Raw genomic sequence first — 26554 nt, forward strand, 5'->3', positions numbered from 1 at the left:
CCATGGTTTGGTCCAAAAATTATGTGTCATGTTAATTTACAAAACTTTTGTGAACTTGGAAAGCTATAATAAAATCATGGCCAGATATGAGAGGTGTGAATGTTTTCTGTGACCATGTTTTCTGTAAATATAGCTAGCTTACACAAGCAAACAATTGATTTTACCAAATATAAATTTGAAAACCGTGAAACTGTGTTCTGCGGCACATTGCATTATATTTTTGAAAAAGTCTGTTTAAATTACCTGTTCAAGTGTTGCTTGAGAGAAGCTGTACTCTTCAACATCAAACGCATGTTTTGCTGTTAAAAATGATAGAAGGAACTCCTTACTCCTCAACAGTAATCAATTATACATCAAAAATTACTTTACATCAACATGCATTTTAAAATGAAACCTGTCTCTCAACATCAGTAAAAATAGAAAACACTGATCAATCTGAAAGTCATAAGCATTAAGATGTGCACATCCTAAAGCTCTTAGCAGTTTCTGGCTCCCGCATATACAGACACATCGGGGTACATGTACCCTGCTGTTCCCTAAGATTCCAGTGACCAGGAAAGCCACTGTGTGCATTGCACTACAGTATACAGTGGTACCTTGGTTCTTGAACAGCTTACTTGTCGAACAAAACTCCCAAACAATGCAAACCTGGAAATAAGTGTTTTCAAACGGTTTCGGGAGTCTAACAGACTCCCAGAATGGATTAAGTTTGAGAACCAAGGTACCTCTTCTGCACATTTGGAGCTTCCAGACGACTTTAATGTTTAAGGATGCAAGCACTAGTCAAGCATTGTGTATGGCTGTGAGAAGACAACAAGTTAATGCATCAAGAGGAAATCCTGTACCTCTTTAAATGCTCTAAAAGTTAACAGACTTCAATGTGTCTCAGGAAGGCAAATCAGGAAGGCAACATATCCACTGACCAGGGGTTTGGATAAGGGAATATATTATTTACAGAGAGAATTGTGATTCTAAGATGATGGGGGTGGTGATTGACAAGATGAATTCAGGTTAAGATGAATTCAGGTTAACAGGTGGTTTGGATAGAAAATTGAGAATCAGATGGAGGTTCTACTTAGTAAATTGTTACTTCACCTTCCTCCAGTTTAGAAAACGATAATGCAAGTGAGTGGACATCTTCCTTTGGGATTTTGTAAGCCAAAATAGATTCAAAACTGCAACAAAGATAAAACAGGCATCAGCGCATTCAACAACAACTAAGCAGAAATGAAAACCACCAGTGGCTTAAGTAATGTTACTGGAATTAAGCATAAAATGTTGTAATACGCCTGAACAGGCTGTTGTTTTGGATCAGACTGCAGCTTTTATCTGTTCTATCAACTTATTTGTAACACAGCCAGTTGAGGGTCCTACAAAGAAAAGTACCAAACAAAGTGATTTGCAAAGAGAAAACCAAACATAACAAGCAGATCTTAGCTGCCTGTCAGGGACCCAAGCAAACTTTTCTGCCAGCCACATCAACCACAGTCTACTTTGGGTCTATAACAAACACATAACTGTATTTACAGTAGCAAGCAATATTTGCAATAATGAGTGTCCAAATGTAAGTAGGAGGACAGGCATGAAAATACCGGCCTAAACCTGCATCAGGGCCCAATTTATGGCTCAGGAGAAGACCAGAGAGAAATTCCCACTCTAGTCTATTTCCGAAATCCCTTCCCAAGGCTACCTGCTGTAGAGCTGATCAGCTGGAAGTCAGGCATTTGTTGTGACCAACCTGTGGGCTAAGTTCTGTGTCACTGTTGCCAGGTGTGTTGCCAACTGACCAATGAATCCTCACTTTTCATCCCCCCTCCCCATGTTGTGCACTTTGGGGTGTTGAGGGAAATCAAGCTTCTTTTTGTTAGTTTAATACCCAGACCTCTTACACAATTTGCTTTTTTACCTTTCCTGGTAACTTCCATTTGGAAAGATGCGCAGAATCTCCCTCTGAAGATACTCCTTCTTCTCTGTAAGCGGTACATGTCTCAGTTTCATTTCTAAGAAATATCCTCTGCCAAATTTACTCTTGAGATGTTGAACTGTACCAATGCATCTTTGGGGGGGGGGGGGAGAAAAGGCAGGCAGGCAGACAAAGGCAAACTTAATGTCAAAATCTTTCATGATATTTTAATGCAAAAGCCCAAGATGCTTTTATTCAAGATATCCCAAAGATGCGGAGGAGGTACCTTAATTTTCCAGACACCAGGATTGCGACTCGATCACACACAGCCTCTGCTTCTTCCATATAGTGAGTTGTCAGAATGGCTGCTCTCTCTTTACTTTTAAAAGCTGCACGAATTGCTTTCCTGTCAGATGTAATAAATAGTGGAAAAGTGGAGTGGCTAACTTGCAAATGGTTCACTTTTTTTCAGTATTTCTCTATGGAGTAGCATATAATGGACATAAGGTCATCTGCTGGACTTTCCATCAGCTGGAGATTCAGTGAAATACAAATCTCTCACACACCCCAATAGTTTCTCCATATCCAAGTATTTTTGTGCCCGTTCTCCAGGGATGACTGGTAGGTCCGGTGCACTGGCCATAGGTTACAATTTACACAATACTCTGATAAATCCTTTCATTGGGGTATGTGTGAAAAATGACACAAAACTCCCTTTTCTGGTACTGTGGAGTTGAAAGTTCTTGATAATCAGCAGGAGGGTTCTTAAGAGATTGGAGTTTACTGTGGGTAGCACAATATCTATATTTCTCAACTGTTTGCTGATTCTGAGGTGGCAGAGGTAGCTGAGGTTCCCTAAGATAGCTGCCACCTACCCTGGGCATTCTGGGGGCAGGGGAGGCAGCAGCAGCAGCAATAATAATAATAATAATAATAATAATAATAATAATAGAATCAGTGTTATTTTGTGTTCCAACTGTATTATGTTTCTGCTGTCAATGTTTGTTCACTGTGCTGATTTTTCAGATGATTATTCCAGGTTTTGCTAGTTGCATTGAAAGTGATGCAGTAAGGGGTGAGATGTAATTCTAAATAAAAAGCCGTGATATTCCATTCCAAAACACATTCTCCATGTTGTTTGGTGTTACTCACCACATATGTTGCTTTGCTTTGGGGTCCATGCCAGTAGATGGCTCATCTAGTAGAGTAATACGAGGGTTACCAAGCATACTTAAGGCAAAACATAGCTAAAACAAGAGGGTAGGAAAGAAAGATTAATTTGATGGCCATGTGCTCTACACATGAAGAAAACATGTGCACACGCTGAAACTACATTGACTTTAATCCTCAAAGTGTGCAAACACTTGGAAACCCTCAAAGGGGATCTCCAAGCATTCAAGGTGCAATGGCAATCTTCCTGTCTACTGCTCTATATCTTCCCCCAAAGTGTGTGTGGAGGGGAGAGTCTCATTTTGGGGGAGCTGAAGTAGGTGGTAGATAGAAGAGGGCTCCAACAACTGCCAGGGGAACCCATTCAGCCTGCCATTAGGAGGAGAGTAGAAGAAAGTAAGAAAGACAGATTGGGTTTGTTTATTTATTTAAAGGAGGAATCAAGTGACACTGAGAAGAGAAAAGAGTCTCAGAGAAAAAAGTCTTATTTGGGGGGGCAGGCGGGGAAGCTGGCAAAGGAGAAAAACCTTGCTTTGCATTTGGAATTACAAATGCTGGAGACTAAATAGACAAGCACACAACGAAGAAATCCAGCATAAATTGCCAGGAACTGACATACCACTCACAGAATGGAAGATGGAAGGAAGGTTAACTAAAAAGCAAACGACCACCTTGGTTCTCAAATGCCTTGGTTCTCAAACGCTTTGGTTCTCAAACTCCGAAAACCCGAAGTGTTCCGGTTTTCGAATGATTTTTGGAAGCCAAAGGCCCGATGCTGTTGTTGGCTATTGTTTCCAGGGCACCTGCACCAATCAGAAGCTGTGCCTTGGTTTTCGAACATTTCGGAAGTCTAACGGACTTCCAGAATGGATTAAGTCTGGTGCTTTTGTTTTTGCTAGTTATTTTGCATTTTTGTTTTTGAGGCTTTTTCAGTTAATTTGTTTTTGTGTCTGTGTGGAACCCAGTTCAGCTACTGATTGATTGATTGATTGATTGATTATGTAACTGCAGAAATAGATAAAAGCCTCCCATCCAAACAATGGCTATCATCAGTGCAGGGAAATTTTTTTTTTCTTCATTTTATCATCTACAATACTGTCTTATTGATTTTATAGTACAGTACATTGATTATTGCTTTCATTTTATGGATCAATGGTCTTGTTAGACAGTAAAATTCATGTTAAATTGCTGTTTGAGAGATTGTTTTTAAAAGTCTGGAACGGATTAATTCATTTTGCATTACTTTCTATGGGAACACACGCCTTGGTTTTGGAATGGTTTGGTTTTGGAACAGACTTCCGGAACGGATTAAGTTTGAGAACCAAGGTACCACTGTACTGTGACTGAATGGGTTCAGGGCTGAGGGAGGGGGAAAGAGGGACTATAACATGAAAATCTCATGAATGGACAGGAGGTTCTGTACATTGAGAGGCAATCTACTTCCTCAATTCTGCATTTTCTGCCTTTGGACAATAGATGTCAGTATCTACCCATCTGAAGACAGGAGTGCCTGGCGTGCTCTGGTCCATGGGGTCACGAAGAGTCGGACACGACTAAACGACTAAACAACAACAATCTACCCATCTGATGGATGACCACCTAGGGAGACAGGCATTTTTCATTCTCAATTGAGCTCTCCTCCACTTGCTACCATGTCCGCTTCTTGCAAGGTGAGGTTTTATTGTTGTTGGGGAAGAGGTAGGCAGAGAATGGAGTCTGAGAAGAATCAAGGCAGAGGGCTGCTTGTTTACATCAGTTTGAACAGGGGCTGCTCGTACAGTCAAATGCCTGTTTATTCCATGTAGCCTGAATTAGAAATGCAACGTTTTAAAGCAATAAAATACCTTCCGTTTGATTCCTGCTCCAAGTTTCTTTGTCCTTTTCTGAAGATGTTCCTTGAAGTCAAGTGCACTGGAAACGCTGCAGAAAACCACATGGCCAACATTTTTGTAGTCTAGAAAGGGGTGTCACTACAGTATTAAGCATTCTAAAAAGCCTACATGAGAGAACATCAATAAATTCATTATACGCTCATTATATCTTTTTCAATGTGCTAGTGAGATTTATGTGATTTACCTGGACAAAAGTAGTAAAACAAACAGTGCCTGGTGAAAACTGTCCAATAAAGGAAGAAGGGCATGGAAGATGGATTTAGCAGCTCTCAGAGAATCCTTTCCCCCTGCCACCCCCCTGTGAACCATCCAGTATCTTAAAACTTAGAGCAGTTCCTGGTATGTAATTGCTACTTATAAACACCACTCTGAGGTTTCTAAATCTTGTTTCTTTCCCTTTTGAGCCATCTGTCAAGTGTAAAGGAAACACTTCTGTTAAATATTGTATGTACCACTTTAATACTTGAAAGCTGCATTTTAAAGGGACATGCTAAGTTTTACAAGTACAATTTGATCACAATCAATTAAAGCTTTTATACTTTGCAATTAAGTAAGATACCCATACCCAAGGATGGGGAGGGGGGGGATAGACTACTGTACAACAAGTGTTCAAAATAAAATATTTACCATTTTATGACTTCATTCATGTCGCTTTCATTCATTCCTTTGATAGCACCATAAATTTCAAAATGCTCCTGCAATGTAATATCAGGCCAGAGTGGGTTTGTCTGAGGACAGTATCCCACAAATCTCATGGAGCTATCCTCATTATTCTCACCTAAGGAATAATCTCCCATCAGCACCTGTGGATATACCAATCCTTAGTTAACATTTTCACCTTGTTGTTGTCATTATTATTGTTAATGTATTTATTTAAAACATTTCTATACCGATTAATAATTGGCATTCCAATATGGTGTACATAAAAATAAACTACACAGTCTATGGTTTTAAAATTCCTACATAAAGTTTGCAAGGAAATACTGAACAATAGGAAGAGCTAAATTAAAACAATGGCAAGAAATACTATCTGAAGAGTTTTTATCTTACTGATAAATGATAATCCTATGGAAGCTGGGCAAGTTCCAACCCTCCTACGAGCCTATTTCTGACTTTATAAAGTGTTATATGCACGAGGGGAACCCATTTTTCCTATCTTTAGTTTCTACTGGAATGTTGCCAGAATCAAGATGAGCGTGAGACTGTTTGTAACTCGTAACACTGTTTCGTTCAGCTCAACCATTTCAGTTTTGTATGGCCCTTTTCAGCGCAAATGAAAACCAACAGCTGTACCAGTACACTGAGCTTCTGAAGAAAAGGGACACTTCACACACCCCATGCTCTCTGACAATCCCCCTTCTTTCTCTGTCAGCCCACCACAATCTCTCTCTCTCTCTCTTTCTGTACGCTTTTTGTTCTGGCTGGCTGGTGTGTCAGATCACGCTTCCTAGTGAGCCACACTGCTGTTGTGGCAGAAGGAAGACTGGCGTTGGAGCTACTGCTCTTAAGCGACTCAATGCAGGCTGTAGCGTGAGCAGAGTGCTGCATGGACAATTCATTCTGAAATCAAGCCGTAAACTGTAGGTAGTTTTTGTATGAAATATAAGTTTCTTCAATCTAGAAAGAGGGACCACTGCCTGAGCTATGAAACTTCTTCTTTTAATTAAAAGAGAACTGTAATGGTGAACACAATAAAACTCAGAAGGAAGAGTGAGCATGGAGAGATAAAATCGAGATGTGGAAATATGGACATATCGACGAGAGGCAGGACTGAGATTTGGGCATGCTTTTAGGTTCAGACTATGGGAAGTCGTAAAATTAAAAATTACAATTCGGAAGATAATCCGACCTCTTTTATTTTATTTTTTTATTTTTATTGGATTATGATTTGATATTTTAATTGGATGTCTTTTATTGGAAAATTAATAAATGATCTAACAAAAAAAAAGAGGAAGAGTGAGCAGACAGGTTAGGTTGCATTTAAATACCTGGCCTGAAGTTGGTTCGACTTCTCCCACCAATATATTAATGAGTGTGCTCTTCCCAGCTCCATTGGGGCCCAACAGTCCCAGAATTTCCCCTGAAATAAAAAAAAAGAGCACCTGCAGTTGTGCCTCACAAGAGGGTGTGTTGTATTTTCTAAAAAAGAGTATTGATTCCGTAGTAAACAATTTAACTCAAACCTTTTTTTACGCAAAGAGAGACATGGTTTGTTGCCACTTTCTTTATTTTCCTTCCAAGAAGAAAATCTTTCTTTTCATCGTACTCTTTATGCAAATTACTGACCAAAACTGCTGGTTTCTAATAAAACAAAAGATGATAGAGTTGAATACTGAATGAGATTATATAATGCAAAAAAAATTAAAAATAATCCATCCGAGCACTGAGCTCCATCCCCCCCAGTGCTGTGTCTAATTTAATTTCTGTTCTTTACATCACCATCACCGAAATCAGCAGAAAACAATATCGGGGTGAATTAGCTCACTGAAGTGAGGATTAGCAAACCTTGGTTAAATGTGATGTGCAGGAACACACGAGCCTAAGGCACAAACATGTGAGCCTGAGGTTAAGCAGAAGCCTCAGGCTCATCTACTCCTCACTCACCTGTCTTCCTCCTGTGCGGCCAGGAGAAAGACTTCCAGCTTCCCTAAATCTTAGCACATCATTGGGTGCAAACTAGGGAGTGTGATTTTTCACTGAAGGGAAAGACTTGCCTCCTCACAGCTCTGGCAGGTTGTCATCTCCTTAACCCTCAACCTCTCAGCCATAACATCTTCATCCTCATCTTCATTATGTGGCACATCTGGGAACTTCCAGGGCTTCACTTTCACGGGAGTTCTGAAGGTAGGAAAATATGTTAAACTCTGCTCATGGGACCTCTGGATACATAGCACTAACAGAAATACAGTAGTTCCTCTGTTTACGTAAACTTCAGGACACAAAAGCGGCAAACCCGGAAGTATTTTACTGGGTTTTGCTGCGCGCGCATGTGCAGAAGCGGTCCTCCGGTTGCGAAAGCCTCAGGATCCGGCCGGACCTCCGGAACAGATCCTGTCTGCAACCGGAGGTACCACTGTAATGCCATCAGCTCAACAGGCCAGTCCATAATATGGAAAGTTCCATACATGCAACCCTGCTGGTATGTCCCTATCCGATGCATCACTGCGGCAGAACTGGCAGTAAGCAACAGAAGAGGGTCCCCAAGTGCCGAGATTCTGTGATTCATCTACTACTGGCTTGAAGAGGAGCAACAGCCAAGGATGGTGCTTGGGGAGTCAACTGTCCAGCTCCATGGAGCCTTCAGTGTGGGGTTCTGCAAGGTTCAGTTTTATCCCCCGTGCTGCTTAACACCAACATGAAACCACTGAGTGGGGTCACCAGGAGTTTTGCAGTACACCGTGAGCAATACGCCGGTGACACCCAGCCCTACTCCTTTACATGTGCAGGCATAGCAGTGAATGTGCTGCACTGACGTCTTACCTCTGTAATGGACTGGATGAGAGTCAATAAACTGGAACCTAATCCAGACATGACTGCTAGGGTTAAATGTTAGACCAGATGAAGAGGATGTGGTCTTCTCTGGATGGGGTTACACTCCCCTTGAAGGAGCAGCTACATAGCTTCTGGCAACCATTACTGTTGCTTGAAGCTCAAGGGGCCTCAGTGGCACCAAGGGCTATCTATCTGCTTTGACCGCTGGCCCAGCTGTGCCCCTATCTTGACTGGGACTGGGACAGTCTAAATTCTGTTGTTTACATTGGTAACCTCTAGGTTAGGTTACTGCAATGCATTATATAGGGAGGGGGATGCCTTTGAAGACAGTTCCGAAACTGCAGCTGGGAGCTGAATGGGAGCAAGTCAGTCCAAGCATATAAAAATTCCGGCATGATGACACTGGCTACCAATTAGCTTCTGGGCTCAATTCAAAGTGCTGGTTTTGGGCCTATCAAGCTTCCAGCCTTATGTGGCTCAATACTTTAAGGACCGCCTCTCCTCACATGAACTTAAACCTTGTGTTCAGCATCCAATGAGTGGTGAAATGAAAGGGCTTTTAATATATATGAATGGGGTTTTTTCTGCTTTGGTTTTATATTGATTTTAATCTTTGAACTACAGTGGTACCTCAGGTTAAATACTTAATTTGTTCCGGAGGTGCGTTCTTAACCTGAAACTGTTCTTAACCTGAAGCACCACTTTAGCTAATGGGGCCTCCTGCTGCCACCGCGCCGCCGGAGCACAATTTCTGTTCTCATCCTGAAGCAAAGTTCTTAACCCGAGGTACTATTTCTAGGTTAGCGGAGTTTGTAACCTGACGCATATGTAACCCGAGGTACCACTGTATTTTGTAAGAAAAGTGGCTAATAAGTGCAAATAATACTAATACGAATACAACTAATAATATCATCCTGAAATCAGGTTTGGATCTCAGCCTCTGCATCGATCTGTGCTGATTCTTTTGGTTGGTGCACACTGTTCTGAATACTGCTACTTCAAAGACAAACCAACCTGAAAAAAGGGTCTTCTCTCAACGATTTGCCTCCACACTTCACCTCAAGATATCGTAGAAGGAAGAGCCAAATTACACATTGCAAATAAGGCTAAATTGAAGAAAGGAAAAAAGTATATTAATTGAAACAGCTTTGGTCCTGTGCTGATTTGTATTTGTAACTGCAAGTTTACTGAAACGTAAACATGAATTTATAGAATGGGGCATGCCAATTGCTGTACTCCTATATTTATAATCCATGGTATTGTGTATGGTTATGAGACTATGGCACTGGCAGGCAGACACATTTAGTGCAAACCTTTATGATAAGGTTGCAGGCTCTGTGGTGATTTTTTTTTTTTTAAGTTCTATTTTAAAAAATGTTCAATCTGGAAATCACAGTCTTCCTAATTGTAATCTGCTGAAATCTGTTCTCTTAATTTCTTGAACGTTTCCCCCTCATGAAAGAGGTTTCTGATTTTCTTCATCATTCACAGAATGCTTGTTTTGTACTACAATTCATTTCACCCCTGACTATTGGTTATGCTGGCTGGGGCTCATGGAGACTAGTCCAAAACAACTAGATATATTTCCTGATATGAGGTCTCCCACGGTATTCTTACATGTCTTCTTCTGGGTTTCAACTGAACTTCAGGATCTGAACATTTATTAACACTCCTCCCGTTCTACAGTGTAATGTAAAACTGTGGTACACACTAAACATATAAAGCACATTTGAAGCACATCCCCGCCCCCCGAATTCCAGGCACTGTGGTTTGTTAAAGGTAGCTGGGAATCGTAACTCTGTGAGCAGTAAACTACAATGCCCAAAATTCTGTGAGGGAAAGAATGTGTTTCAAATGCCCTTTGAAGACATGGTGGGTACACCACCTAAAATTATAGATTGAGGGAGAGTGTTACACTCCATGGTTTCATTTTTTTCTGTATCCATCTGTAGGCTGATTTGTTTAAGCAGCCTAAAAGGACCAGGTTCTAAACGGTGACCTTCAAATGTTTTGATCAAAGATCAATAAAATAAATACTATTGTTTTATTTAAGAAATAAGTAGGTTTGTCTCACCCTGTCTCTTCTAAATACCGTTTTGAGCAGCACTTACATGCCACAGTGGTGACAGGGTCAGGCAAAATGGCTGTTCTTATGTTGGCACTGGAAACAAGGCCTCTTGCATCAACAAAGGTCCAATCATTCCTAAGTATGAGACCTCAGGTGAGACCTCTGAACCCTCGGATTGATTTTTCAAGCAGCAGCCTTAAGCGTGAAATAATCTTTCTTAATTACACTGCCCAGAATGAAGGATAGCATCCTAATTGTTATTTGAAAAAGTGGTTCAGTTGGTCACATTTTTATGAAGAATGGAGGAGTGACGTTTTTGGTTTTGTTGCTACCAACCACTCTCATGAAGTTCTTCCCTCCCTTTCTCCAAGCCTGAAGACAAGTTCACAAGTGGAATAATTCACTGGGATGTCTCCAGTTCAAGTCTTACTCAGAAGAGACCCCTTGAAATTGCTGGACATGACTAACCTGGGTACATTCATTTTAACAGATCTGCTCTTAGTAGAACTTGGTTGGATACAACCTCCTACTTTTAAATAGTATCAATCTGAATGATAGTAAGGCGATATAGAATGTGGCATAAATATTCTGGGCGATTTGCCTTTTTTCATTCAGTTTTATAGGCATGGAAAATGCTAGGAGTACTTAGGAAAACACCGTAAAAGTAAAATTATTCTGATGGAGCATCTTTCACTCTGTCATTGCACTTTCTGGACCCACCTGTAGATTAAATTATTTATGTAAAAAAAAATATTTCTCATAAAATCAGAATTAAAACCCGACAATTAAGAAACCAAGTAAAGACCAGATAATAAATATCAAGAGCTCTAGTAAAGCATGGGCAGTCAGGATAGACACACAGGACTTTAAAAGATAACAATGCGTTCGACTGCAGTGTAGAAAAGAAACTACATAATTGGGGTGCCAATGCTCTTCTGCAGGCACTTGCCTAAGTTCCAAAGACAGAGGCGCTCAAAGTAGGGCCTCAGTTGAAGCTCTTAAATTATAGAGCTCTCACATAAGAGAAGTTGGCCATTAAAGTTCTAGACTCGCCACTGAAAGTTAAAACTAACACTTTGAATGGTACCCGGAAACTGAATGGAAGTCTTAAGAAAATCATTCAGCATTCTGGTAATATGTTCCCTGTGGTGAATTCCAGTCAATAATCTGCCACAGTCTACACTAGTCCAAATTTCTGAATGCTTTTTCAAGAAATCCCACTTTATAAAGCATTGCAATAGTTCAACTGGGATCTTACAAAAACCCAAGTAATCTATGGGCACACTGACTTCCAGGATTGTCTGGAACAAACACCACATGCCCTCTGATTGAAAAGGTGAAACTATACTACTTGATGTTAGAATACTGCATGTAAACAACAACAAAAAAGTTAAGCACACAATAATATGATGGGTTTGCACAAATGATAAACAGTAACAATAATTACTCTCCAAAATGTAACCAAATAGCCGATCCTCCGAATAGCAAAAGAAAAACAGCATGCTTACCGCTACTACTGAAACCAGTAATCTTTCTGAATTCCTTTCCATCTTGTTATCAAGTTTCCGGGCTATCTAACAAGATAACAAATAGTTATTCATACAACTCTTTTCAATGTATTTTGCAGATGATGCCAATTTTAATTTTAACACTGCAATTCAGAAAATCTGCATGCTTTCCCAAAGAGTGATAAAACTTTTCTTCTGAATTACAGTGAATCAATACAGTTAATACCACTATTAAAGATACCATAAACTAAAAATACCAGTTTATTCCAATGGGATGTCTCTTCTGGATTGTAACCATGCTGTTTAAATGCTTCCCCTCCTTTTAAAATATAACAAGAATATTTCAAACATAAATATTATCAAAGTTTTCATGATGCTTAAAAATGACACGGTAAAAGGGAGCTCCCATAATTGCCTGTGACTAAAATGCACGATTCTTCTTCTTCTTCTTCTTCGGCGGTCACTCGTAGCTGAGTAAGATTGTCTTCCATAAACATGGCTTTAACAATGAGGCCAATTCTGGATCCACATGTCCTTCCAAAGTGGGGACATTGGTTTCCGGGCAGGAGTTGATCACGGTGTGGATTTGCCCATGCGTGCCTTCCTCTTAGCACATTTCTCCCTTGCGTCCTGAGTTTGAGTGTCATCAAAGCCCACGGCACCTTTGGTAAAGGCTGTTCTCCAACTGGAGTGCTCGCAGGCCAGTGTTTCCCAGTTGTCAGTGTTTATACTATATTTTTAAAGATTTGCCTTGAGACAGTCTTTAAACCTCTTTTGTTCACCACCAGCATTACGCTTTCTATTTTCAAGTTCGGAATAGAGTAGTTGCTTTGGAAGATCATCCGCACATGACCAGTCCAACAAAGTTAATGTTGAAGAATCATTGCTTCAACACTGGTGATCTCTGCTTCTTCCAGTACACTGATATTAGTTCGCCTGTCTTCCCAAGTGATGTGTAAAATTTTTTGGGGACACCGTTGATGGAATCTTTCGAGGAGTTGGAGGTGGCATTTATAAGTGATCCATGTTTCACAAGCATATAATAAGCTTGGTGGTACTGCATACATTAATACAATGCCAGTCTCTTCCTTCAGAGGCTGCTATGGTTGGGGATATTGCCTCAGTAAGTTTCCTCTTCCACTCTTCCCGTCAGTGAAAGCAGAAACTGCCCCTCTTCACATCGTTCCTCTTGCCCAGGCAACCTCCATGATGCTCTTTGAAAAAGTTCTACCCTTATTTTGTAGTGGGTATCAGAGGAAGGAGCTAACCCACATAATACTATTGGATATGTCTTTATCCTGCACTCACATTGCAGTTTAATATATTCCCTCCCCTAGGACACACCACAAGCAGAACATATCCTTATTTCAGTTCCTTGAAAACTTACCTTTATAAAAGAAATGAGGCACCCAATAAGGGGATAGATTGGAATGAAGACAGAAAAACAGGTGTGAAGGACGGCCGCTGTTGTGTAGTACACCATAAAAAACGCTATTTCGATGACAACAGAACAAACCAAGGCTGCCTGAAAGGGAAAAGACATTAAAATAAAGACTTGGACTTTCAACAACCGGCTTCCCGTTCTCATGGAGGAAACCGTGTGTGCATACCTATGAGGTTGGGGAGGGAAGGCATGGCCAGTGTCACCATCCAGAGGACATGGCCGCTCCATGTATTCTTGGTAGTCCTATCCTGCATTTGGTAGTCAAGGCTGCCAAACACCTAAACAGGGTTTGTGTGCTTGCAGGACTGGGCCACATCCAAATTACTGGGGGGGAGGGGGAATGTAACTGATACAATACTTATTGCAAAGTAAGCAGGAAAGGCAACTTCAACACAACCATTAAACTTACCACTGAAAAAATGAATGACCAAAATTCTTTGGTGTTTTGAATCGTTTTAAAGGTGAAGGAGACAACATAATTGAACAGAACTACTGATGGTACGTAGCCAATGAGGCAAAAAATCTGTAAGGAAAGGAAAGTTATTAGTGTTAATTAAAACATGTTCCAAGGTGGAAATAGGTAACAGCAGTTAAGAAACTAAGGCAATCCCTGCTCCCCTAAACCCCTGAGCAGGGAATCCCTACAGGGCTCAATGATGTCCTTTAAGTTCCCCCTTCTGTTATTTTGTTCATGTTTCCCTCACAGACCTTAAGCCAATAGCCCTGCTCCTGTCCAGGACTGGTCTTGCAGGCTACTCAGGATTATAGCCTGCACATGGAGACTTCAGAAGGAGGGAAGGATTTTGGGTCCATGTGATAAAGGAAAACACAGACCACTTTTTACCGAAAATGGCTGGTCACATTTGTACTATGGCCGCTTGATAAGGGAAACAGGGGAGGGAGAAGAGGAAGAATCAGAGTTTGGACTTGATACCCCGCCTTTTACTCCCCTTAAGGAGTCTCAAAACGGCCAACCATCTCCTTTCCCTTCCTCCCCCACAACAAACACTCTGTAAGAGGTGAGTGAGGCTAAGAGACTTCAGAGAAGTGTGACAAGCCCAAGGTCACCCAGCAGCTGCATGTGGAGGAGCGGAGACGCGAACCCGATTCACCAGATTACGAGTCCACCGCTCTTAACCACTACACCACGCTGGCGTACACTGATGATGTTCTTACTTTTTATCAGTAAAAATATGCGCTTTGCTCAAAATTGCCCATGAATCTGCATGAAGAAAGCAGCAGCCCATACCCTACTGGGAGTAGCTACCAGAAAGCAAATTCACAGCTGCACTGTTGTATCTCTAATGCCATTTTCAGACATATTTTGCCATGTTGGATTGGAACTGGCATACAAATCCTTAAAAGCCATGAGCCAGAAAAAAACTTTAAAGAGATGGAAATAATTCTTATGTTTACAGCACCTGCATACCAAGACAGTACAAAAACTGAATGTTTGGGAAGCGCTCAGATGTTTGCATCTGTGCTGGATTTTCACTGCCATAGTGAAACCAGTATGAGGGGCTAAGTGGTATCATTGTTTTCTATTTTAGTAGGAATTAAGATTTAGGTATTTTTGATCTTGTCTCCACCTTTGAGAAGTGGGTTAATAACCCAAATATATTAAGAACAACAACAAAGAATGAGTAAAATACAGGAAATTTATTTGAAATTAAGCAAAACTTACCACAGCAATAAACTTTTCAGGGAAAAAATAAACTCCATGGTGAAATACAAATAAGCTACCCATCATGAGGAGGAGAATAATATAAAATAAAGGAATGTCAACTAGCGCCTGTCCACACCAGTATGCAGATGGATAAAGACCTGAGATCTTAAGTTGAGTGTAGACTTTGATCTGCAAAACACATTAAAATACATGTCAAACATGGAAAATGGCACCAAGCCTAACCAGATTAGCCTAACCAGATTTCTGCTCTTCAGCAGCTTTGGATTGGGATGAACAGAGCTGAACGGCTCATGCACATCACAGAAATGTAAGAATGTAAGAAAAACCCTGTTGGATGCCCATCAAGTCTAGCATTCTGTTCTCACCAACAAGATGCCTCCGGCAAGCCCAGAACTTCCTGGACTGAAGTACAGCAGCCAAAACACCAGTAAGAGATGAATGAACACAGATCAAATAAGAATAGTCTTATTTAGTAACAAAGCTATATAGTAAGTAGAGATCAGCTCAAAGAAGGAAAGACAGATACATCGGTGTCGGAGAGAGAGGGAAGCCCGCGTAAGATAAATAAAAATCCTCCAGAGCAGTGTGTGGATTTTATATGGTTAGAGAAGGAGATTTAATCCCTGGTCTACAAATGCCAATGACTTCTGAAAAGGCTCTGTCCCTGGTAATCTGTTAACCTAACATCTCTTATTGCTGAGACCAGGACCTCAGTGACTGGTCATAAAGCCTAGGCAGGTACAAGGGGTCTTCAGTTAGCGTGGTCCTAAACCATTTTTTTAAAAACACATATGGGCATATACTTACTTCGTGCAGCATCTTTTAATTTTAAAACTATAATGAATTGCGATATTATAAATCGCATACTACTAATTTATTCATACTGTTTATTATCATCATTATCAAATATTTATTTATTGCATTTCTATCCCACCTTCCCCCCACCCAAGGAATTCAAGGTCGCGTACATGGTTCTCCCTCCTCCTTCCTTAATCCTCACAACAACTCTATGAGGCAGGTTAGGCTGAAAGGCAATGACTGGCCCAAGGTCACTCACTGAGTTTCACGCCCAAGTGGGGATTTGAACCCTGGTTTCCCAGGTCCTAGTCCGACACTCTAAACATTACCCCACACTGGCTCTACAACCAAAGAGAGGGTACTGTCCTGCTGAAGAACTGAAAAACTACTGATTTATATTGAAAACTATTTGTATCTGTTCTGAACTGCATTACAAACTGATTTATTATTACATGTGGCCACAATCATTTAATTTTGCTATATTCAATAAAACTATTCCATCTTATTATGAAGCTATCATACCTTCCTGTTGCCTAAATGTGAAGTTAATTTGGCCCTAGCAGCAAACTCCCAAAGTTTCTCCAACCTTTCATTAATAGATGATGTGTTAGCCGTGTTTTAGCAAAAAAGTATTTTTGCTGCAGCTAACATACACGAAGCTAATTTTTCTGATGACACAAAAGTTTCTGCAAAATTCAGTGTGAAAAGTACTAGACAGACAGGCATTTCACAGCCTAAGATATTTTTCATTTGGTTTTTTTTTAAAAAAAATCCCTCCGGTAATTTTTTATTTTTCTCGCATCACATTCCAACATGTGGAGGCCCCAAACCATTTAGGCACTTTAAATCAGACCAAGAAATAGATAGGTGCAGTGCTTTTTTCTTTCTTTTAATGTTTAGGCGTACTCTCATTTTCCTACTCATATTGAAATACTGCCCCTCAATGAGGCCAAACTTAGATTCGCAAAATGTTTAGGGGCATGCCCACCCCTGCGTTCCACCCCCCCTCAGAAAAAAAGCACTGGATAGGTGTGACCAGAGTTGGTGGAATGTGTTCTCAATACTTGCCCCTACAAATGTTCTCAGGCTGCACTGTGTTAGTTTAGTATTGATTAGCTGAATGGTACCATCCTAAAACAATCTTGGAGAAAGTGGTTGTTATTTGCTGGTCCTTATATAATATGTTTGTGTATATTATGGATTAGTACACTACAAAGTGAGATCAATTAATGTGGGTCATGAGGACAACTAGATGGCCTGATTATCTACTCATTCATATCATATCATGTTTGGCCAGATGATTGGGGGAACAAGTAAATAAGACTTATGTTCCTTTTCTAAATACTGTGGGGTTGAAATATATTACCTTGTGATTTTCTGCGTTCTCCATGGCAAAATACGGCGGCATCCCAGTTACAATGACTCCTAGTAACACAGCCTCAAAGTACAGAACTAGTGTGAAAACTGTGTCAGTAATTTCCTGCAAGTCAAAAGATTTCAGTGTAAGAAGGAAAAAAATATCACCTGGAACATTAATTTTATGTCTGCAGACATGGGGGGGTGTCCACAAATGGACTCAATCAACTCCCTGTTTTTGCTGTCTGCTAGTGACTGGAAAGGTATACAGTAGAAGGGTTGTCACACATTTGTAGGCCACACGTACACAGCTAGATGGTTGGCTGTGTTTGGTTGGCTGTGCTCATGTGTGATATGCTTGTGAAACATGGACCACTTATAAACACCATCTCCAACTCCTCGAAAGATTCCATCAACGGTGTCTCCGAAAAATTTTACACATCACTTGGGAAGACAGGCAAACTAATGTCAGTGTACTGGAAGAAGGTCATGTTGCGCGGATACCTGATGATCGTCTTCCAAAGCAACTACTCTACTCCAAACTTAAAAATGGAAAGCGTAATGCTGGAGGTCAACAAAAGAGGTTTAAAGACTGTCTCAAAGCAAATCTTTAAAAATATAGTATAATCACTGACAATTGGGAAACACTGGCCTGCGAGCGCTCCAGTTGGAGAACAGCCTTTACCAAAGGTGTCACGGGCTTTGAAGACACTCGAACTCAGGACACAAGGGAGAAACGTGCTAAGAGGAGGCACGCTTGGCAAATCCACACCGTGATCAACTCCCGCCTGGAAACCAATGTCCCCACTGTGGAAGGATGTGTGGATCCAGAATTGGCCTCCACAGTCACTTATGGACTCATTGTTAAAACCGTGTTTATGGAAGACTATCTTACTCGGCTACAAGTGATGGCTAAAGAAGAAGAAAATATGTGTTTGTGTGTGCGTGTGCTTAATTCGAATAAATATAAATGGTGAAACTGCAGCAAGAAAAATATGAGGGTGGAATTAATGTTGTAGACATTCCCAGTTCTTAGCATACACACTGGCGGAGGAAGAGGAGTGCGGGGGGAGTGCATCGCCCCCAGCAGCACGATCCCAGTGGGGTGCCATTATGGCTGCCCCCCCGCCTGTGCTGGGTGCCATGCCCCTGCAGGTGGCATGCCACACCCCCAGGACACACGCTAGCCCTGCCCCCGCCTGTTCTCCGCCCCCCGATGCTGGAGCATGAAGCTCCGCCACTGAGCATACATCTACAGGACCAGACTGGAGTGCAGGGGATGCATAATGGAATAAAGGAGCAAAACAGGGGGATTGCTTATCCCCAAGAAAAAAACACACCTACATTTCCCTTACCACTTCAATTTACAATTATTAGTCTTTGGGTTTTGCATTCACTTACTTGAAAGAAAGGGTTACTCCAGACATGGATCCTTTCAGTTACGTTTAAATTGTGCAGGTACAAGTTGCTAATGATATTCATCATAACAGGTAAAGAATGTACCATTGTACGGTTAAAAGCCACTGTAAACATGTAGTTCTGCAAAAAAAATATAATGCAAAAACTAGCTTCCAGAATCAAAAGTACACAGTTTCACAAAGCGTTGAGAAGACTCAGATAATACTACTTATGGGACATCAGGCTTGCAAATACCTCTGTGCAAGGATGCCCTCAGACTATAGAATATCTATCATGTGCTTCTAAAAGGATTTTACAAAACATGTCACAACATTACAAGTCCCACCTTGATAAATGTTATAATGCAACTGCATGGTTGTTGGTGGTCAAATCACACTGCAAAAATAGCGATTAGCCATGTTACTCCCCTGTGTTTATTCCAAGAAGCAATGGCTCTAATTTGGGACTTATTGTAGGATTCTTTCCCACTTCTTAGAAGTAATCGTCCATCGCTTACAACCGGGGGAGGGATCTGTTTTTTATGTTCTGAATGTCACTTTAATAGGTGACTCATACATTTAATAAACATTTATGCACTAAAAATAAACATTAAAAGTATTGCTTCTTTATATTTAGTACATTTCTTCCATCCCAGAATTCAGGGCCCTGTACACGGGGTTCTCAGAGAACCACCCATCCAGGCAGTGACCCAGCCTACTTGGCTTCCAGCAAGTTAACTCCATCTTATTGCAACCACACGCGCAACAGTTTACCTGAGCTCTCTATATCCCAAGCAGAGATGGGAGAAGGCCTGGAAAAAAACCCCGGGAAAATTGGGGGGGACAGGGTTCCCCCCCCAAAGCTGTTTGTTCCCATTTGGAAGAAAACGGAAAAACCCCCTGCCCCCCCCCATTTTTCTGGCTTTCCCCCCTGCAGGCCTTCCTGTCTCTAATCCCAAGAGGACCAGTATTTCTTCTCACCTTGTCATCATGCAACACGTTTAATCCTGCATTATGTGGAGCAAATGAGACGTAATCACTACCATTCAGTGCTGTTCCATGGGAGTCAGCTGATCCGTAGTCACTGCCATTGAGTATCTCTGTCAGAATATTCTGGCTCCTAAGAGATCTGAGGATGTCGTCAATGTTTGATCCTAGGTTAAAGACAATGAAGAGAACGATACGCGAGTATCAAGGCTGGATTTAGATTTGATGAGGCCCGAAGCTACTGAACGTAACGGGGCCCTTTATATGTCCAGCTGTCCTTTGTCAATAACAAATTGTCACTTTTTTGTGTGTTGAATATACAGTGAGGGGAGAAAGTATTTAATCCCCTGCTAAATTTGCCCGTTTGCCCTCTGACGAAGAAATGACCAGTCCATAATTTTAATGGTAGGTTTATTGTAGCTGTGAGAGACAGAATAACAACAGGAAAACCCCCAGAAACCCAGTAGCAAGATTTAAAGGGGCTGCTCACCTTTGAGAATAATGGCAGAAATCTTCATTTAAAACAAACAAAAAATAACTCCCCCTTTTCACCACCAGCAGCTATTACAGCAGCAAGAGATGCTTTGCCTAAACCAGGCATCCCCAACCTGCGGCCCTCCAATGTTTTAGCCTACAACTCCCCTGATTCTTAGCTAACAGGACCAGGGGGAAGAATGGTTGTTGGTGCAAAACATGTCTGTCAGTCCAATTTGCAAATGAATTGGGAGGAGAGTGAATGCCCAGATTTGTTTCTGCTTTTGAGGACTGAGTTTGCCACCTGCCAGCCATGCTCCACACCAGCCACTCTTCAACCTGAACTAACACATACTATTCTTTTATTTCCACTGTACATCACAATCAACTGTATTTTATAACTTGGATGTTTTTAATTATTTAAAAATCATTTTCATACCACCTTTCATTAAAAAATAATTCCAAGGCAGTTCACAATAAGAAAATAAAACAATATGATAAAGATGCACGTATTAAAATTGTGATTGAAATACATTATAAAATACATCTTACCTGTAGAGTTTTGAATGAGGAGACTGGTTTTGTATTTGTGATGAGTTTCATTGGGCCTAAGAAAATATAAATCTGGGGAGAGTTTGATAGGGATCACTGCGTTTTTGAAGGAATGGTGTATAAGGAACATAAGAATCTGAATAAGAAGAAACACTGCGAATAGCAAGAATCTGAAAAAAAGGAAAGAAAAAGCATAATTAAAACGGATCCAATTTATATGTAAGTCTATTTAAGAATTCCTTTTCTCTAGATCAGTGAAGAGCCTAACTTGAGACTTTTATGGTGTTCAAGTCTTTTCTTTTTTTTTAGAAAAACCCATGATAGATAGAAAAATAGATATAGATATAGAGTTTGTAACACTGAAACGACTTAACAATCAAAACACAGACACAAGGCATGTCTAAAGGAACGGTATCATATCCTTCATCCACATTCTCAGACAGTTGCCAGCAGGCCAGCATCTTAACACAGCCCACAAGTGCACTGTCCCTGGTTTTCCTCTTACATCCACCCCTTAAAGACTCCCCCCCCCAACAGCCTATCAACGGGCAGCTATCAACTTCCTGTGTAAGCACAACTCCAGGGAAAATGCTGTGTTTGGCGATGCAGCCCTCGGGATGAATAAAGTTTGCCATCCCTATTACAGTGGTACCTCGGGTTACAAACACTTCAGGTTACAGACTCCGCTAACCCAGAAGTAGTACCTCAGGTTAAGAATTTTACCTCAGGATGAGAACAGAAATCGCGCAGCGGCAGCAGGAGGCCCCATTAGCTAAAGTGGTACCTCAGGTTAAGAACGGTTTCAGGTTAGGAAAGGACCTCTGGAACGAATTAAGTTCGTAACCAGAGGTTATGTATGTATGTGGCATGTGGAACGAATGCTACTTGTAAACAAGAAGTTTTCCGTTCTCCCACCATTTCCAAGAGGGACGCGGGTGGCGCTGTGGTCTAAACCACAGAGCCTAGGGCTTGCCGATCAGAAGGTCGGTGGTTCGAATCCCTGCGATGGGGTGAGCTCCCGTTGCTCTGTCCCAGCTCCTGCCAGCCTAGCAGTTCGAAAGCACGTCAAAATGCAAGTAGATAAATAGGTACCGCTCCGGTGGGAAGGTAAAAGGGGTTTCCGTGTGCTGCTCTGGTTCGCCAGAAGCGGCTTAGTCATGCCGGCCACATGACCCAGAAGCTGTCTGCGGACGAATGCCAGCTCCCTTGGCCAGTAAAGCGAGATGAGCGCTGCAACCCCAGAGTTGTCTGCGACTGGACCTAGTGGTCAGGGGTCCTTTTACCTTACCATTTCCAATGCTTCCCAACATTTAATCAAGTAAACATATATAAAGAGAAGTGGGAGTGGCGTGATGCTCCATTCGCCACATGCTTCGCCCTCTGGGAAAAAATTGGGAGGTTTTAAACAAAGGTTGGACCTTGCCCTTCTGTCAGGGATTCTTTAGCTGCGACTCCTGCATTGTAGGGGGTTGAAGTAGCCTGCCCTTGAGGTCCCTCCCAGGTCTACAATTCTATGGAACGCGAAGCTGAAATACTTACACCGCTGCCACTGATTTAACCTCTCGTTTTAAGTTAAGGAAGTGTACTTTCGCCATGGTAAAGACCTGCTTTTTCCAAAGAGACTTATTGCTCACAGCACAAGATTTCGTCTCGGATAGCAGTAGTAGGCTCTGCTCTAACTCATCAACAGATTTCTCATCCATTTCCTCTTCAGCTTGCTCTGGGTTAAATACACTGAAATCTAAGGGGGAAAGAGTAGAACAGGTTGGCAATTTAGAATTGATCCCCTCTGATCAAACCACAGCTCTATAAAGCTTGGGTCCACACTTATACTGTGGCTGTCAGTAACACCCTACAATTAAGTTTGCCACACTATACTCTGGGATTCGCATTAATTTGGCAGTGCCAAGTGCCAGGACTGTGCCCAGAGGGATGAGGTATTACTTAAAAGGAGGAAATAGCAAACGCTTTGTTTTTGGAGGGCGGCGTTGTTGGAACCAGAATCTTGAAAATCAAAAATAACTCTAGAACGATATATTAGCCCTTGCATTAGAATGACCCAATGAGTTCAGCGCAGCTTTCCAATAAATATGGTTGGAACTGCAGTCTTAATGATCTCTCCCATTGTAAATATATCACAAGAATGGGATTTCGTACACTATTACCAGTTGCAAATACAACCTTAATAAACTCGAAACTGATCATCTTTGCTGCACTGGGCTTCTTTGGGCGGAAAGGTAGATCTACATTTAAATAATAATGGTGTTTTATTTTAGAAAACTAGAGAAAGCACTGCAGTTGCTTCTCACCCGCTTGGTCGATTTCAGCTTCGACTTCCAGCTTGAGGAACACATCCTCCAAAGTCGTCATGGCTACTCCATAAGAAATGACACCCAAATGAGAGTGAGTGTCTAGATCAGCAAACAGTGCTGTAAGAAGAAGTAGTTAAGTTAATGCTTGGAAATACATTTCTTTGCAATGATGCTCTCTTACTTCTTTAAGTTGTTCTCAGCACAACAGCAACACGGCTTTTGTTATCGCTATTGTTTAAGGGAGGGTGCACAACATCTGTGGCTCTTCAGATATTTCTGTACTACAACTCCCATCATCCCTGATCACTGACTAAGCTGGCTGGGGCTGATGGGAGTTGTAGTCTAGAAATGCATTCATGTAAGGGACAAAAATGTGTCTAAGGCTTGAAGCCTTGGGGGGTGGTTTTTTTGCAGGGAACTTTCCTATTACTTTCCAGAACTGCTATTTTGGGGGGAAAGAGTTGGGAGTCAGCAGCCCTCTTCCACAATAACTGTTGTATCTTTGTTCCACATAACAGGACGTAAGTCAAAGACTATATAGCCTGAAATAAAGGCCAAACTAGAGAGTCCAATGGGAACTTTCCTCCACAGTGCAATTCGGTGGGGTGGGGGTCATCCAGACTGGGACAACAATGTGGGGCAAAGTGCTAAGGCGTCTCTGCACTGGGGTCCCAATCTGAACCAATTCCTCCCATGTCAGCAATTTATTTTTAAAAAGCCATCCATGTGATTCACTAGAAATTTCAATAGACAGTTAAGTTATACCTGAAAATTTGTCCATGTCATTAAAAGGTAAGGCATACACAAGCTGCTCTTCAGTCTGCTTTAACAAACTGGCTCCAGGGATATGTTGTCTGATCAAAGATGCTGTACCTTCTGTGTTACAGTACCTGTCTATGTGCATACTAAGGGGGAGAGGAATACAAAATATAAGCATTTTTTGTTTACAAAGCAAGCCTCAGTCTTGTTTTTAGAAACAATTAGGAATAATAACATACTGAAAGCCGACTTACAAGAGAAATTGTATTTTCCTAATCCAACTGAAGAACAAAATCTATAAGTATGTATCCATTTTCTAATATTCCAACAAAGCCAAAGGAAATATTAGCAGCCAGGGCCGGCCCACCCATGAGGCAAGGTGAGGTTACTGCCTCAGGCGGCAGGATACACAGAGGCAGCAGATCCCAGGGTAGATCTTTATTCCACCCTTCTTTGTTCTGATGTAGATCTTCACTCACCCGTTCTTCCCTGGGTGGGAGGGGGCATGCCATTTTGTGGTTTGCCTCAGGTGCCAGAATATCTTGGGCCGGCCCTGTGAGCAGCAATATATTGACTTCATTAGGTTTAATAGCATCTAACCCTGGGCTGGGCTGTGGCCTTTACCACACACAGTGAAACAGGCTTTCGAACTACAGATACCTCAAGCGGTAGCCAATCCCCCATTTTGTTTTAAGGAACAGAGAGGAGCCAAGGCATTTCAGCATTCCTTGAGAAATCACAGCTTTCCGATCTAGAAACAAAAGCAGAGGATACCGTCAGTTATTCCAGTTGATACAGTAATAACCAATGGAGTAAAAAGCTGGTCATATTGCCAAACACGTATTTAACAAACAAAGACCCCACTTCCCCCCAAAATGTTTTGCACTTGCCAGCAAGAATGTCTGCTTCATCCATGAAATGGGTACTGAACACCGTCACCCGATTGGCTTTTCCGTTTTTCAACAGGTTCCAAACCGTATGCCGTGAGCACGGGTCCATGCCAGCAGTTGGTTCATCTAAGAGTAATACCTGAATTATTGGCCAAGGAAAGCAATAGATTGAATATCTAGGTATTCATTTCAAATTGCCAGTAAGATTATTAGCAATAAGGCAGGCACTTATCCTCACCACCATCATACAGTCATCTCAATTCTGAGTGCTGGGGGATAGGTACCAAAAATGGCACCACTAACGTACAACAGGGAGCTATCAGCATGCTAGAGGTAATAGCCACTTGCTCCATCTAAAAGGTAAAAAAGGTAAAGGATCTCTGGACAGTTAAGTCCAACCAAAGGCGACTATGGGGTGCGGCACTCATCTCACTTCAGGCCAAGGGAGCCAGCGTTTGTCTGCAGACAGCTTTCTGGGTCATGTGGCCACCATGACTAAACCGCTTTTGGCACAACGGGACACTGTGATGGAAGCCAAAGTGCACAGAAACACCGTTTACCTTCCTGCCGCAGTGATACCTATTTATCTACTTGCACTGGTATGCTTTCAAACTCCTAGGTTGGTAGAAGCTGGGACACAGCCAACCTTCTGATTGGAAGCCCAAGAGGCTCAGTGGTTTAGACCACAACACCACCCACATCCCCATTGCTCCATCTAATGACAAACTGATTGAGTGCCTTTCAGTTTGGATGCTCCACAAGCACTGTATTTCAGTTGTCAACACTACAGGAAAAAAGCATTATAGTGCTGAGCTGCTGAGGTTCCGGACTCGTCAGCTGGAAGCTGTTAGAGGGAGAGAGAAAAACTCCCAATTGCTTATTCCTCTACTCCCCACAATTCTGGAAGCTACCAACTTATTTCCTTTAATACTGAACTTTGCAGCCCAAAAATGATTTGAAAGAGGACCCTCAACAATAGTGCTAGATACAACAGACCCTCAAGAGCACTCAGTCTCAAGATAGATGTATGGGGAGGTGTACATAAGTTTTTTGGCAAGTTGGGTATACAGAGATGGACATACATTTCCAACAGCATTATTGAGTTCCTTGGTGGTCTACTGGTTTGGATTCAGCGCTCTCACCAAGAGCGTTATTGCAACTGAACCAGATGTAAAAATCCCAGTCAGTTCCAATAAACCACAACACTTGGCTATTTTGTATTTTTACTTTAAAAGCAGAAATAGGATAATGAACAGGAATAATGAATATGCACTGTAAAATGTTTTTACAGATACTTAACTGTTGCACGCAAGGCAAAGAAACATCTATTTTGCATGCGGAAGACAAAATACTATGGACATTCAGTCCCTCCGCTGTTTACCTTTGGATCTCCAAGAATCGCAATTCCAATTGACAGCTTCCTTTTCTGTCCTCCACTTAACTTTTTTGCTTGGTTATCTTTTATGGGCTGCATATCCAAATCCAGTAAAACTCTCTGGACCTTTAAAAATAAGGATTAAAAGTAACCTCAATTTACTGGGACATCTACCAAGCTTGCTTAGAAAACATTAAATATAATATGTTGACCTTAATTAAACATGATTGCATGCACTGTGCAGCTTCCATCGAATTAACTCACCTCTTGTATCATATCATTGGGGGGTATCCCCTTAATTGAGGCAACTATTGACAAATTTTCTTGCACTGTTAATACATCAAAATATATATCTAACTGTTGGCAAACTCCAGTTATTCTTCTTGCTTCTAACATTTCATCTATTTCAGAAACTCTGTATCCATAGATTGATGCAAAACCTAATGGGGGAAAAATACAATTAAGATAGGCAATGATGCAGAAAAGAAAT

The 26554-nt window shown here is 41.4% G+C and overlaps 1 protein-coding gene across 6 annotated transcripts in view; it reads right to left on the reverse strand.

Annotated features, from left to right (window-relative positions):
• Nucleotides 1-26554, reverse strand: part of ABCA5 (ATP binding cassette subfamily A member 5) — a 59125-nt gene that overhangs the window by 3512 nt on the left and 29059 nt on the right. For all 6 annotated transcript variants that reach the window (XM_080994346.1, XM_080994348.1, XM_080994347.1 and 3 more), the window contains 26 exons: nucleotides 26329-26504; nucleotides 26071-26190; nucleotides 24690-24828; nucleotides 24460-24550; nucleotides 23806-23945; nucleotides 23038-23157; nucleotides 22268-22469; nucleotides 20729-20898; nucleotides 19697-19869; nucleotides 18720-18857; nucleotides 17329-17442; nucleotides 15162-15332; nucleotides 13887-14000; nucleotides 13421-13558; nucleotides 12034-12099; nucleotides 9472-9563; nucleotides 7680-7803; nucleotides 7149-7266; nucleotides 6954-7045; nucleotides 5593-5768; nucleotides 4918-4993; nucleotides 3056-3150; nucleotides 2190-2309; nucleotides 1907-2056; nucleotides 1096-1175; nucleotides 244-299 (listed from right to left, as the gene is read on the reverse strand). In XM_080994346.1, coding sequence (XP_080850472.1) covers nucleotides 244-299; nucleotides 1096-1175; nucleotides 1907-2056; nucleotides 2190-2309; nucleotides 3056-3150; nucleotides 4918-4993; nucleotides 5593-5768; nucleotides 6954-7045; nucleotides 7149-7266; nucleotides 7680-7803; nucleotides 9472-9563; nucleotides 12034-12099; nucleotides 13421-13558; nucleotides 13887-14000; nucleotides 15162-15332; nucleotides 17329-17442; nucleotides 18720-18857; nucleotides 19697-19869; nucleotides 20729-20898; nucleotides 22268-22469; nucleotides 23038-23157; nucleotides 23806-23945; nucleotides 24460-24550; nucleotides 24690-24828; nucleotides 26071-26190; nucleotides 26329-26504 — 3251 coding nt within the window. The remainder of the gene's footprint in view (nucleotides 1-243; nucleotides 300-1095; nucleotides 1176-1906; nucleotides 2057-2189; nucleotides 2310-3055; nucleotides 3151-4917; nucleotides 4994-5592; nucleotides 5769-6953; nucleotides 7046-7148; nucleotides 7267-7679; nucleotides 7804-9471; nucleotides 9564-12033; nucleotides 12100-13420; nucleotides 13559-13886; nucleotides 14001-15161; nucleotides 15333-17328; nucleotides 17443-18719; nucleotides 18858-19696; nucleotides 19870-20728; nucleotides 20899-22267; nucleotides 22470-23037; nucleotides 23158-23805; nucleotides 23946-24459; nucleotides 24551-24689; nucleotides 24829-26070; nucleotides 26191-26328; nucleotides 26505-26554) is intronic.

Source organism: Podarcis pityusensis, assembly GCF_964106645.2.
Source record: "Podarcis pityusensis genome assembly, chromosome: 2".
NCBI classification, from domain to species: Eukaryota; Metazoa; Chordata; class Lepidosauria; order Squamata; family Lacertidae; genus Podarcis; species Podarcis pityusensis.